The sequence below is a fragment of the Chelonia mydas genome, chromosome 4 (genome assembly GCF_015237465.2).
Source record: "Chelonia mydas isolate rCheMyd1 chromosome 4, rCheMyd1.pri.v2, whole genome shotgun sequence".
Taxonomy (NCBI): Eukaryota; Metazoa; Chordata; order Testudines; family Cheloniidae; genus Chelonia; species Chelonia mydas.
The window spans coordinates 85,029,216-85,044,777 of NC_057852.1; the positions used below are offsets into that span (position 1 = coordinate 85,029,216).

At 42.2% G+C, this 15,562-nt stretch overlaps 1 protein-coding gene across 1 annotated transcript in view; it reads left to right on the forward strand.

The window, feature by feature from the left end:
- The first annotated feature begins 6,155 nt into the window (after window positions 1-6,155).
- MTMR7 (myotubularin related protein 7) overlaps window positions 6,156-15,562 on the forward strand; it is an 80,927-nt gene continuing 71,520 nt past the window's right edge. Inside the window, exon 1 of the mRNA XM_027825119.3 lies at window positions 6,156-6,463. Within this exon, the coding sequence (XP_027680920.1) occupies window positions 6,407-6,463 (57 nt within the window). The 5' untranslated portion in view covers window positions 6,156-6,406. The remainder of the gene's footprint in view (window positions 6,464-15,562) is intronic.

Genomic DNA, 15,562 nt, shown 5'->3' on the forward strand with positions numbered 1-15,562 from the left:
GCTGAGCTCTGAGCGCCTTCCTACCTCCCTTAGTTTTCAGGCTTCTTCAGCCTGTGATTCTAGTCATCCCTTCTCTGGTGTGTTGTCGTTAGTCAGGATGGCATCCTACCAGTTTGCTGGTAGCACCTTCTCTCTCTAGCCTGCTTGCTCCTCTGGTAGCCACCCCACCCCTTTGCTTCTCAGCTCTTTTATTCTCCCAGCTGTTGTGAGGCTGCCAATCAGGGTTGGCTGGTACTTCCTGCATTAGTCCCTTGGTTGCCAGTCCAGCATGGAACATACACATCCCATAACACTACCTCTTCATGCACAATCCAGGAAGGTAATTAATAGTTACCAAGGATATAGAGCTAACAGGGTGTAGGATGAAACTTTCAATAGTCAGAGGCAAGGTATTTTCTGAGGCTTTCACAGGGACTTGAGCTGGGTGTTAGACTGTGGAATATTCTGCTAGGGAAGATCAGAATGAATCTAATTGTTTTCAGAACCCAGTCTAAAACTCACCTTTTCACAAAATTCTACCTGTAGCTGTGGAAACTGAAGAAGGAAGAACAAGGAAGAGAGATGCAAGGAAGGATAAAACACAGGTATAACTGGTCAAATTCTGGAACAGCAAACACAGAGTCCGTTTTGATTCATTTATAGGCTTAGCTACTGAATGTGGTGCCCAGAGATTGTGTTGACAGATGCTTTACCAATTAGATAGATGATTAGATTAGATCCATCCTCAATTTGGAGAGGAAAAAGTCTCTTGGTTGACACAAGGAAAAATGTGAGTGGGATGGAGAGAATTCAATCATTTTTTGCAATTTAAACACTGAGGTGTCTATGATCCTTGATTAATCAGCTATTTCTTGGAAAACTAAAGTTATTCTCTGTATTTGAAAGATTATCACTTAATCTTAACCTCTTTTCTCAAAATGCTTGGTAAAACCTCATTGACTGTACTTTTGGAAAAATCAGCTTAGCTTCTTAACACCAGAGTAGGCAAGGAGCCAATAAAATCAATCCCTCCAAAGCTGGGAAAGTGATAAGTCTTGTCAAAGATGTAGAAGTCAGCCAAAAGTGATTCTGACCACTTACTGTGATGGACGTTTGTCACTCACTGCCCTAGCACAGTGTGACATTTTGGTTCTTACTCGGTTACCAGTAAAAGAATATTAAACTGTATTTTCCTGGTACCTTTTCAATCATTTGTATATATTTGATGTAACATCCAGCTGTTTCATGCTATTTTTCACTGAAATTCAACATATTCTACTTGTTTTCGTGCTTCTAACAGTTAGGTCATCTTATTAAAAACCCCACATCCCTATATCAAGTCCTTTGTGCTTTCCTCTCATGTGCAGAGGGGAGCAAAATATTTCTTTCCATTGTTTGATGAATTTTGTTTGATATGAAATCATTTATGGATTCTTCCAAACTACATTTCTGTATCATTGGATTACGCTTACCTTAGACACACAGAACAGGTAGGAGGTAATAGAAAATATTTTAATAAAGCTTTAGCTAATTCTTATGAGGCTCCTACAGGAGACAGTGCCTCTATCATCCACTGTCTCATTCTCCTCCCTCCTTTCCTTTCTTTCCTTATACTGAATGCTGCACAGTCTCACTCTTCTTTTCTCTCATGCTGCAGAGCATGGTTTATGCAGACCACTTACAGGTATAGCCCCAGCCGTTCAGGTTTTCTTCTTGAAAATTTTGGAAGTTGCTTTATAATCATTTTATTTTTATTATTTTTCAGACAGCAATACCATGTTCAGAGAAAAGAAAAAAAAGAGATCTGCTTTGAATACAGAGGTTTTATTTGTCTCTAAGGGAATGTGAGAATTTTGGAAACTCTCTGAAATCTGCCAAGGGTTTGAAAAATGTCCAGGCCTTCTCAATGTACTGCAGAAGATCATGGGGTGCTGGAAGAATTCCCAGTTCTGATTGACCTTCTGATTCTGAACTTTGGGATGAAAAGAACTTGAAAAGATAAAAATATACTTCTCTCTTTTTATATTACTCTCATATAATTTATGGAAAAGTTCCCTGTATGGGATCTTGGATGAAATGTTCTAAAAACATTTAATGTAACACAGCCAATGTCATCTGGAGAACCCCTACATGATTCTTTGTGTTGGGATATACTTAACATTTCTTCAAAAAAGAGAAGATCACTCACTATTATTCCCATTATTCATGGTTCACATTTGCACTTCAGTAGAGTTAGTTGAAAAATTTCAAATTTTGAATTTGTTTTCTGAAAAAGGGACACATTTTCATAAAAAATGTTGTTTGTTTGTTTGTTCTAGTCTTCATTCTCTTTCCACAGTTGTAGACTTATCAGAGGACCAGGCCGGCCCAAATACATCCTTTCTGGGGCTGCTAGCACTGCTGGTATAGTGGCTGGCCTCCCTTTGCAGGATCCCCAATAGAGACATCCAAATATAGCTGTTCAGATGCAATGAGGGATGAGGGGAGGAATCATCTTTCCTTTTATTATCTAACCAACTAATTGGCAAGACAATGTGGCTAGAAATATTTCCATGGTCTTGGTGATGGATTCATTGACCCAAGTGAAACTCTGTGCTCATTAGCTCCTTTGTTTGTCTACTGTACCTTTTGATGTGTTGTAGCGGATCTGTATTGGGTTCTTCTGTACAGTGGGTGCCCTTAAAATTTTGTACATTTTGAAAGATTGTAGCATTTCAAGTGAAATTCCCCATTCTGTACCCTGTAAATATTGCTGAAAGGAGTAGGATCTTCCAAAACAGTGGAATTTTTTAGTTTGCCCACTGTATTCACAGTAGTTTTACAATCTGCTCTTCTAGTTGTGGTGAATCTTTCACTCAATAGGGAGACCTTTCTTATCTTGCCAATATGCTAACAGCTGTTTGCTCAATTTTGAGGATCCTTGCCCTAGTGGTGACCCAAATTAAATCCTCACTAGTTCTACAGCTGGATCTATTTTATTTCTCTCTTTCCTACTTCAGACCAATAGCATTTCAATTCAGGACATTCTGACCATAAAAGTCAGAAAGCTCCTCATTTCCACGGTTTCCCTAGCACAACTCATTCCCTCTTTCATTAGATCTAAGGTAAGGTAGCAATGAAATATTTATTTGAATGACAAAGTAAAAGTTAAAAGTTAACCAAATGGCTTTTAACCAAATTAAAGGTTAAAGTTAAAACTGACCTATCCTCAGGTGCAAGTTCTGTCACATACAGCTTCCTGCTGGACCAACTGGAGGAGAAGTTTATTTGGCCAAGCACATCAGCAAGGAGAAACTTGGGATATGCACTTTCCCAGAAAATGGCCACATATGTTTATATTTGTTATGCAAAGACTTATCTAGCATTTCCAGATCCATAAAAATTCATTCCTCTGGTTACATATACAAGTACTGTAAAAACACAGACGCAAATTATAGGTGCATTTGCACACTTGGATGCACGCCCATGTTCTTTAAATTAAGCATGTGCTAAAATGCTTTGCTGATACTGGGGTCTGAAAGCTGTCTCATTCTAATGACTATTTGGGGGACTATACGAATAAGTGTAGTGGTCCCAGTTCTCAATGGACAGGTATTCACATGACAAAAAATATAATCACTGCTATGTTTGGTGTTAATTGACAACTTGGTTGGAGGTTGCAGCAGATAACTCAAGCACTGAATGGGTATAAAAACTGAACTATCCTGTCACCCCTGAAGATAGTCACTCTAGGTCAGGGTTGAGGTGCATTGAAGGAGTTTATTGCCACTACCTGTGCTGTACCTCTTATATGGATAAACAAAGGATTTCAGTCTCCAGGGTTGTCAAAATGGCACATTTCATGAGCACTAAATACACATGAAAAATGTAAAAGAAACTTAAAAAAAAAAGCAGAGCTTACTACAGCTTTCTATGACAAGTGCGATTGTCATAACTTTTATTTAAACACTGTTTCTATTGCCGTTTCTATGTGCAGTTCTCCATTAATGATTTAATCAGTCCAAGACAGTAGCAAATTCTTGCAGCATATTCAAAGGCTGGTAAATAAACAATACTGTATACACATTCTTGTCTTAGCACCCACTTAGAAATCTGAACTGGAGATGAAGGTACCGGTCATGTTCCCATTTAAGTCTGGTAGCTTTGCTATTGACTTGAGTGGGAGAAGGACTAGGTTGTGTTTGCACAAAATGTACCCAGGAAAATATAGATATCAGTGGTGACAGGCAGGAGTGCTGGAATAATTTTTATAATGGGGGTTCTGAGAGCCATTGAACCAAACTGTAAACCCTGTAAATAATGGAAAGCATTTCAAGCCAGGGGTGGTCCTATGGTGACAGGACACTGAAAATTGGAAGCATCTTTCTTATTCCAACATGATGATGTTCTCTTTCAATTTTCCTATTGTACTGACAGCAATGACTGCCAAATGATGATAACATAAGCAGTGCACCATATTATTGTTACTACAAAGGAAACATTTAATGACTGGATAATTCTTAGCAGTTGTCTTTGCCAAAATGATCAGAAGAAAGAAAAAAGTGCCACTAGTTAAATGTCTGTGAGATTCAAAACCTAGTAAATGCAAATAAGTTTATGGATCCCACTCAATGTATTTTCAAGCAAGGCAGTGCATCCCAGCCCTCATTCCAGATCATAATTAGATACTGTCAAATGAACCATTAAAACTTCCCACCCTATTAGTTGATGATGCCTAGTGGTGTCTCAAAACAGAGGAGTTCAGGGGCTGCACAGAGATGTAGAACTCCTCCATGAAGTTAAGATTTATGGAGGTGAGCGCACAAAAACACACATCCGGACCTCCAACCAGGGATTTTCTGCAGGAGAGTGCAGCAATCCCCACGCAGGCACAGCCCTGGCCAGTTTCAGGGTAGATTATCATCCTCCGTTAGGGAACGTGCTTAAGCCATCCGAGCATGCCCAGTAAGTAACATCAAAACATCCGCTGAAGCAGCTGCAGAAACGGGGAAGAGTGTGCAAAAATGGGGGCGAGAGAGGGGGAGAGCTGCAAAAATAAGGGAGAAGGGCTGGCCCTTGATAGCACCCCGTACACAGAACTGCGGCACTGAAGTCCCAGCCCAGCCCAATGCTTACACAATGCAGCGGTGCTCTGTCAGGAAAGCTGTAAACAGCTGCCCACTAGGGATTGATCCAATTACTCTCATTCCGGCCCCCATCTCTCCCCAGGGTTAAATGCTTCCTTCCAGATATGGTTTCGGTGTTTAAAAGAATATCCTGCCGATTGAATCAGTGCTCACACACGCGCTGTTTGCCCCACATTCACCCCGCTGAAAAGCAGGGAAGAGGCATGAAACTGGGGCTAGGGGAGGACAGCTGCTGATCCAGCGGGGGCGTCGCTCCACACCCCTGTTCTTGTGCGCTTTTGCGCGTTTGTGCGCCTGCCTCTCTCCCAGCCACGTGCGCCTCCAGCCCTCACGCAGGAAGCGTCACTTCGGACAGATTCACCACAATATTTACGTCCGATCCTCCCAGAGGATCAAAGTGAATCCCTTGGGTGGTTCACGCCAATTTCTCTGTCTTATTGACGGGTCTAGCCGGAGGCACATAGAACCGAATAGTGGCTACAGTTTCCCCTTTCTGTTCAGAGAAGGGTGGCAATTCCCGATTGGTTTAGAGACAGCTGTTTCTCTCCACTTTGCTCTCCGGCCCCAACAGCAAAGGACAGGCTGGGGGAGTCGAGGTGGTTCTCTTTGGTCCCTTAGCCTGCATCCTGGGGCCAGGAACGGGTGGGGGCAATTTCTGACGCAGGACAGTGATTGTGTCAGGATTGTGTATCCCCTTGCACAAAGCTGGGGATGCGATTTCTGACAGGGCTGTCTGTCAGATATCAGAAACGCCATCTCCTGGACCTTGGGATCATGGGATGCGGCAAGGCCAGCGACCGCAGCGTCTGGAAATCGCTTACACTGGACCAGGGGATGAGAAAAGGAGAGGGGATGCAATTCTGGCAGAGTCCCTTTCTCATCTGTCACATTTCCCTTCCCCAGGACCTAGGATAAGGGCATGCTTTTTAAATAATGGAGAAAATATTGATGTCAGCTAACGTCAGAATTTGCAACTGGATGCAAAATTAGACAGAGATGCATTCATTGGCACTACTCCGGCGCCTCTGGAGCGGCACTAGATAAAGGCAAGCCTGAACCTGTCAGTCTTTAGGGCCTTGCTGACGGCGGTTCCTTGCCGCCTGTGCGGGCTCAGGCTGCATCTAAGCTGGGGGGGCATGGCAGCTGCCCTTGGGGGTGGAGCCAATGACTGACCTGCAAGCATCGAAACAGAGGTACAATGTATCCCCCCGCCCCATCTTCCCCGGCGCCCAGGAAAATAAAAATCTGATCTACAGACTAGAGATCCCTCTGAATCCATCCCTGCTCATTGTGGAAGGTGCATGAGACTCTCATCTGGGAGCTGCCTGGACGCCATGGAGCACATCCGAATGCCCAAGGTTGGTACCGGAGAAGCAAAGCGGAGGAGGTTGGATGGCTGCAGTGATGAGTGATGGCGAGGCTTCAATGCTTGGCTCAGGAGAAGCCAGCAGGAAAAAGATGTCTCTTGTGTGTTGCTGATGTTTTATTCTGGTTCGTATGGAAAGAGATTAGTTCATCTCTAGTTATTTAAAAAAAATAATAATAAAGCCCTGCAGATATCAGGGATGAATATCAACATACCTAGCTGCTTTAACATTTTAGACAACTTCCTATTAAATTAGGCAAAATATTCCAAGACATGCAAAGCATTGCTCTGTAAAGTTGATTGAAATGTATGCGACCGCTTAGTTACCCTGGCTTAGCCATTGTTGCTAATGGAGACCTCAGCCATGGCTGCTCTTGCTTACCAGAAGTAAGGGAACCAAGCTTATCTGCTTTTCATATTCCTTTACTTTTATTTTACTATTTAATTATTTTGGCCAAGATTTTATTTAGATTTTGGAATATGGTATTTACCTATTCTAATCAGTATATTTATATAGCTGTGCAGACAGGAGGTCTATATCTGTTAACAAAACTACAGGCTTCCTAAACAGAAGGAAATGTGATTTCAGCATACCAAAATTCAATATAACAGAAAATTCAATCTGAAGCAAAAAATTAAATTGTAGCTACAAGTAACATTTAATTTAGAGGAATAAATGCTAGTTTATTTATTTATTTATTTTAGTTTTGGTTAATTTAGTGTGTGTTTATAACCCTAAATCTGTGCTTCAGCATTGTTGTTTTTATCTGGTTTGTGTATATTCCTTGTTCATTATTGTTAGCCATCATGGTAACATGAATTCAAGATCAGGGCCTCTTGCTGCTGAACCAAGATTACTAGGCCTGTAGCTGCTGGACAGTAAGTATATTGTGAAAATAGAGTGATTTTCTGCATCAGAAAAGGCCTTCTTATTTCTTGGGATTTTGCTGCTTTCCTGGGTAGAGGAAGAATACCTGTTTTTAGGGTCTGTTCTACCATGGAAGGAAACACCCATTGAGAATAGTGTGTGTAGATCTTCTGTCCATCACACAGTGAAGGTGTGCATGAGTAAAAATTGAAAATACTGACAGATGAGAACAAAAACTTAAACTAAAATAAATATTTGTGTTTCACTTTAGATAAAGGGCCTGATCCAGCTGCCATTAAGGCAATGAGATTTGGCTCATTGGCTTTTCCAGAAGCAGGCTTTCAAATTGTTCCCACATAAAAAGAAAATATATTGTATATCAGAGTGTCAGTGACTTGAGACTCCCAATATTTCTTTTGCATTGAATACTCTATTCAAAATTGGATGGCGTTGGCTCCTTGTCTTCCAGCCAGGCCCTTATATTGTGTATCAGTAATAATGAAAGAAGTTACCTCTCTGATATAATGCAAGACATTTAGAATTAATATGTTTATTTAGAACAGTAGTGTTGTTACAAAATCATTTGTAATCATAATCATAACAGTTGATGAGAAAACAAGATGCTAAATATGAGTGGGGTTTGAAATAACTCACCTGCCCAGTTACTCCCAGATACCCAGATACCACTGAAATATCACTACTATCAGCAATTAGCTGACCTGCCTGGTAACAAAACAAAAATCTTTCGGTTCAATGTGAAAAAAAGAAAAAATTAAAAAAGAAATTACCAGAAAATAATTGTGTTGCATTGACTTTGTCTTTAGTTTTTACCACCTGGAATTTAGTATAAAGCAGACCCCTTTCAACACCAGCAACTTTAAAGGAAATAAAAGAGACTAGTGTGCAGGTAAAAGATATCCTCACTGAGCTGTCTGTGTTCCTCTGAAATGGATTCCCCCATTCCAAATCCATCCTCAATCAAGTAACTGGCTTGTTCTGTGACTGTATCTCATCATACTGACACCCCCTTACACCCAAAGAACCCTAACCAACCCCTCAAAACAAATGTCCCAGGAAATTAATAAAATCTAAAAATTCAAAAGAAAATCCCTACCCAAAGAGAATTTTCACCCTGAAAAGGGAGAAGTGCCGAGATTCCTTGAAGTCCACTAGGGACTTCATTATTGCTATTGTTTTTATGAAGAAGGTGCTTAGATGCTACTTTGATGGCTGCCAGTATAAAACGCTGAGATAAACCAAAAGTGTTATACATATAGCTTTGAATATCCTGGCATGCAACTGTTTATTTTTATTTATTATTTGTAATAATCTATAATTATTTCACAAAAAGAGGGACTAGCCAATCTAGTGTTGTTAAACTACTTAATAACTATCATGTCCTCCCTCTGAAATATATTGTGTAAAATATATACATATTTTAGGAATAGTGTATGAAATATAGTAAGTCCTTGAAGTATAATTTATAGAGCTGTTTGAAAAAAAATCAGATTTTGAAATTGTCTAGCAAAAAAGGGGGACAAATTTTCCACCAAAAGTTCATGAAAATTTCCAACTTTTCAACGAGCGCTAATAATTTAGTCAGACAGATCCACCTTTTTAATCTGAAATCTCTGTAAGAATCATCCTTTTAGAAGTTGAGGCATTAAACCAGGGGTGGGCAAACTTTTTGGCCCGAGGGCCACATCTGGGTGGGGAAATTGCTTGCAGGGCCGGGGCAGAGGATTGGGGTGTGAGGGGGTGCGGTGTGCAGGAAGGGGCTCCAGGCAAGGGGTTGGGGCAGAGGAGGGGTGCGGGGTGTATGAGGGGACTCACGGAAGGGGGTTAGGGTGCAGGAGGGGTGCGGAGTGCAGGAGGGGGCTCGGGCAGGAGGTTGGGGTGCAGAAGGGGTGCGGAATGCGGCAGGAGGCTCAGGGCAGGGAGTTGGGGTGCGGGGTGAAGGAGGGGTTCAGGCTCTTGCCCGGCGCTGCTTACCTACAGTGGCTCCGGAGTGGCAGCGGCGCACACCGGGGCCAGGGCAGGCTCCCTGCCTGCCTGCCCCGGCCCTGGCCCCACGCCATGCCACTCAAGGAAGCAGCCTGCACCACATTCCTGTGCGGCCCCTGGGGATGGTGGGAGAGTGCAGAGGGCTCCGCGTGTTTCCCTCGCCTGTGGGTACCTCCCCCGAAGCTCCCATTGGCCGCGATAACCCGTTCCTGGCCAATGGGAACTTTGGGGGAGGTACTCACAGGCAAGAGCAGCGTGCAGAGCTCTCTGCTGCCCCACCCCCACCCCCAGGGGCTGCAGGGACATGGTGTGGCCGTTTCCTGGAGTGGTGCGGCGCCATGGGGGGTGACAATCCTGTGGGCCGGATCCAAAGCCCCAAGGGGCCGGATCCGGCCCGTGGGCCGTAGTTTGCCCACCCCTGCATTAAACTATGGCTGTATTGATCAGGGTCCTTCCATTTCCAAAAATTTCACCTTAATTCTGAAGGTGTGCTCCAAGCACAGTACTTTTTGGACAGTACTCAAGTCAAGTAGAGAAGCCCATTTTTGCCACAGTTGACTTCAGCCAGTTTATCAGTTCCCAATATACTACAATTTGCGACTTGTTCCGTTAAGCATGTTTTAATCATAGGGGCTGACCGAGTTACTTAAATACTCTGTGGCCAAGAGAAAAAGGTGCAAGCAATTTAACAATTATCTAACAGTGATATTCATAGAATCATAGAATCATAGAATATCAGGGTTGGAAGGGACCCCAGAAGGTCATCTAGTCCAACCCCCTGCTCGAAGCAGGACCAATTCCCAGTTAAATCATCCCAGCCAGGGCTTTGTCAAGCCTGACCTTAAAAACCTCTAAGGAAGGAGATTCTACCACCTCCCTAGGTAACGCATTCCAGTGTTTCACCACCCTCTTAGTGAAAAAGTTTTTCCTAATATCCAATCTAAACCTCCCCCATTGCAACTTGAGACCATTACTCCTCGTTCTGTCATCTGCTACCATTGAGAACAGTCTAGAGCCATCCTCTTTGGAACCCCCTTTCAGGTAGTTGAAAGCAGCTATCAAATCCCCCCTCATTCTTCTCTTCTGCAGACTAAACAATCCCAGCTCCCTCAGCCTCTCCTCATAAGTCATGTGCTCTAGACCCCTAATCATTTTTCAGAAATGGTATAAGTGAATGTACAGCTTTTCCTGCAATTAGTGATAAGAGACATATTATTATTATTTACAACATGTATTACAATAGCACCTACATGCCTCAACCAAGATCAGGATTCTGTTGGGCTTGGCATTGTACAAACATATAGTAAGGGATAGTCCCTGCCCCAGCAAGCTTACAGTTTAAGTAAACAAGACCAAGAAGTGTGGAAAAAGAAACTGACACACAAAGAGGTAAAGTGACTTGCCCAAGATCACAGAGCAACTCAATCGAAAAGGCGGGAATAGAAAAGAGGTCTCTTGATGCCTATGCCAATGTGCTAGCCATTAGACCACACTGCTTTAGTTACTACTCTCTCTTTTGCATTCCTTAATCTCTTTGGGAGCCAGTCTCTTCCAAAAATTGTAGCTGGCATGGGAGTGGATGGTGATTTCTGCCATTAGCACTGTTTAAGAACATGAATTCTTGCCATTGAAACATTCCGATTCTAGTGTGCCAGGACAGCTTGATAGCTATGTTTTCTACAAACCTGTTAAGATCCAGCCTTATATTTCTAAGGGTGTTGTAGGTCCTCAGCGCCAATCAGAATCAGGTCCAGTAACGGCAATAGAGTCGTTCTACGTTAAAAGAAGATATGGAGACCTTGAACATGAAGCATTCTATTTCCAGTTACACACAAACCAATGCACATATTTCTAGTAGCACATATAGTAATAATTAACTGCACATAATCCATTGAATTCCCCGGTAAGTAATTATGTAAGGCTACATATGTATTATGCTATGGTAAGGTCCTCTTCACACTGTAGATGCCTTCTTATGCAAGAGGGGTATAATGTGACCAGATTTAGCAGCAGCTAACAATCACCCATTGTTAAGCAGTGCTGTGCATACCATGAAAAAAAGGACTATCTTTTTAGAAGCAAAAATGAACAGTCAATCACTTTCTGCCATTAATATGGATCAGACAGTAAGGAACTTTAGAGAAGCTGCCACTAAGTGAAACTAACAACCCACAACAGTCTTCAAAAATTAATAAACTATGTTCATGCACAGACTAAAAATACACGTTGTTAATCTATATAGAAATGTTTCTGACCATGGACATGTTAAGAGAAAAAGAGCCCAAAAGATACATTGGCTTCAAATAGAAATTTCATTCACTGTTGCTAGTGAGATGTTACATTTTGTTTAGCCACATCTTGTAGCATTCATCTTTCACTGTGTATTGGCAGCAGGCCTTCTGAACTGCAATATTATCATAATGAATATACCAGACTGATCCCTGGTGTAATTCTGTTGTCTTCAGTGGAGTTATTCCAGGGATGCATTTGGCTCAGTATCTCTTGTTAACATAGCACTTACGATGGTTAAGGTTGCTCTAGTGCTTCCATTTTTACGCAGTTATAAAAAGATCTATTTTGATAGTCTATAGCTCAGTAATTATTTAAGGTAGTGGTTCTCAACTAGGGGTACGCAGCAAGGAGGTTTCAGGGGGTCCACCAAAATAAATCATGCTTCAGCCCTGTGTGACAGGGCTCAGGCTTTGACTTCAGTCCCACTTGGTGAGGCTCAGGCTTTGGCTTCAGCCCCAGGTGGTGGGGCTCAGGCTTCAGCGCGGTGGGGCTCGAACTTTGGCTTGAGCCCTGTGTGGCGGGACAAGGACTCTGGCTTCAGCCCTGGGCAGCAGGGCTCGGGGAGGGATTGTTACCTTCACCCCCTGACTCCCCTTAGTGGGCCACCCAGTAACAAGTTTCACACTGAGTAAGTAAAACAAATATTTTTTTATTTTTGTAACTATTTTATCCTTTTCTCTTTTATATTATGTGTGTGTGTGTGTGTTTAACTGTATAACTATCAATCTAATACAGCTTTTAAGCTCCTAGGTATGCAGAAAAAAAGCCATGCACAGGTGGGCTGAGGCATTGTGACAGCACGCTGGGAGGCATCAGAAAGCAAAAGGCTGAGAACCCCTGAGTTAAGATATAGATACCATTGTATATGCTTATATGACAATATTCTTGCCTGCCATATTACACTCCAAAGATAATTTTAAGTAGTCAGACTGAAAATTTGTATCAGAGTACTGTCTCCTTTAGTTTTAAATTCATTTTTAACTGTTTTCGGCCAATAATACTGTGCATTTATATCGTGCTTAGCCTACTTTTCTTCTGAGGAACTCAGTGTGGTTTCTTAAAGCTTTTTAACACTTCCTCTGTGAGGATGCAAATATTATCACATACTTATATATAGGGCACAGAGTGTAGATGATTTGCCCAATGTCACATCTGGGTCAATGGTAGAGCCAGGAACAGAATTCAGGAGTACAGTCTTTCACTCTCCTCTTATGATCACAAGACTATGTTCCCTAATGGGAGCAGAAGCTCATACTTGAATCATCCCTGTTGACTTGCCAACATTCCAGTTTCAATGGGCAGAACATATTATCTAAACTGATTACAAGATTCAAATTGGTGAAAGTGGAAACAACTTCTGACCTCTGATCTTTTACTTACAAAAAAGCACACGTGCTTTTTTTTTTTTTTTTTTTGATAAACCACTCGTGCATGTAGAACATGGACTGTCAGCAAGTTTCTTTCTTTTTTGGAGCTGTGTAATGATTATGTGACCAAATTATAACATATGTCCAGTTTCACTGCTACTGAATACTAGCCCATGACTTCACTTTTGAATGCTTGGCAAGTAGCCTGGCAACAAATCTATGTTTTCCATGACCTTTATGTCTCAAAAGAATTGGATTGGAGGACTCCGCCACTTCAAGGACAACCTCGACTAAAATTAGCTATTCTTTTTCTCATTCTGTATGTAGAGGCATAGCAGTGATGGGGCTTGTTTGGCCTTTGCTCCTGATTGAGGCTTTGCGTCATTTACTTAACACTGTGTAAGGTACTTGTAGCACAGTGCAGACTCACCACCACAGCATCTCCTGCTGGTCAGTCTGGGAATTAGCTCACATAGCCGCAGAGCACCCTCTATGGGCCGGTGTCTTGCACTCTGTTACTTGCCCCATTGTCTCCACCACCTCTGGCCCTGTGTCCCTCCCAGACCACAGTGTCCCTTACCTGTGGGTGCTGCCCCACAACAGTGCCCTCACGTTCTGGGTCTCCGCTCCCAGGGGAACCCCAAGCCCCTATACCCACCTTGCTTCAGTGTTTGCTACCATTCCTCATCTAGCCCCTTCTCTCAGGGGCAAACACTCATCACTGGCAAGGGAGTTGGACCTACTGTCTTTTTAGTCCCAGCTGCCTCCTTACAGTCCTAGTACCTCCCCTGGCCTTTAGCAAGGCCTCAGCCTGGAGACTCACCAGGCCAGAGCTCCTCAGCTCCGCCTGCCCTTCCCCAGCCCTGTTCTGCCTCAGATACCCTGCTTGCTCTCCCAGGTAGCCTGGTCCTCTCTGCTCCCCAGCTGGAGCAAGAGTCTCTCCTATTGTATCAGCCTGCCCCTTTATTAGGGCCAGCTGTGCCCTAATTGGGTGCAACCACACCTGTGGCTGACTACCCAACCAGCCTCCCTGGGCTGCTTTTAACCCCCTGCTACAGTACTATGACCCCTTTTGAGTGCCAAGTTTTTTGTCTGCTTTCCAGGCACTGTTGTGGCCATTATTTACCATTCTGTTCTGTAGGCATGTAAAAGAACTCAGCAAGTACTGGTGCTTTCAGATTTGGTAACCATTGTTCGATCTTTTACTGTGTTCAGAAGATTTTAGTTTACATTTTGATTAGCCTTTTTCTTCTATTTTGAAAATGATCACTAATACAGACTTAGATTTGAAGTAATGGATTTTAACAATTACTCACTCACTTAACTGAAAACGGCCTTGATGTCATGATTTTGTGATAGTGCATTATTGAGTTTTTCTTACAGATAAGACTCCTATTTTTAGGCCACAATTAGATTTTTTAAAAGATTCCAGTTACTTTGGTTTTGTGCCCTTTGACCTTGACAATGACTCAGAAAATGACTGCTAATGACATTTAAAATGTAATGCACTGGAAATCATTGTGATCAGACACTCCAGAGATACATTTTCTAGAGATGGGCAAAAACTTGAAATTCACGTCTGAACCATTGGGAATATTTGGGGACAAAGGGTTGGATTTGAACCCCCAGATCTGTACCTAATCCTAAAATTTTGGTTCTGGGTTGAATTAGAGTGCTGAAGGGGCTTTTTTACTAGTATTAGTTTGGATGTAGCCTAACTCTTTCAAGAACAGCTATTCTAATATTTCATCATAAAATTGTGGAAATCTTATGAAAACAATTGGTCTTGTGCAATTTCCATCATTCATAGAGTCATAGAATCGTAGGACTAGAAGGGACCTTGAGAGGTCATCTAGACTAGCACCTGCACTCTTGGCAGGACTAAGTATTATCTAGACCATCCCTGATAGGTGTTTGTTTAACCTGCTCTAAAAAATCTCCAATGATGGAGATTCCACAACCTTCCCAGGAAATTTATTCCAGTGCTTAACTACCCTGGCAGTTAGGAAGTTTTTCCTAATGTCCAACCTAAATCACCCTTCATGATCGTTACCTAATGAAATGTCAACCATTTGGGTCTGAAATTATACACAAGAACATCTCACAAGATTTCAGTCCTTTCAAATCTCAGCAAGCACTCTAGTAGAGATTTGAACCCCAGACCATAGCCTAACTACAGTGTGGATCAGAACAGCTCTAGAACGGATGTTTATGTTCTAGTTCACTCACACTATTTTATTTCATAAGCTAATGTCACTGACCTACAAGCCAGCTAGGAATTTCCCATCTCGGTCTCAGTTTTCCTATCTGCTTCATGGTACTTTATGGTACTGACTACTTTATGGTAGTCAGTACCTCTTTAGGAATACCACTGTTGGAAATCCAGATCTGTCTTGGTTTGGGTGGGCTTCAACATGATTTAATTATCTAGAGAGTTAAATTAGCTTCTTCTAATCAGCAATACTGCACTACAGTTTAAGTGTATTACATAGCCAGAATTGCTCTTCAATGGTTTTCTTCATTACTCTAAGCATCATTGTTGTCTCGCTCATTTCCCACT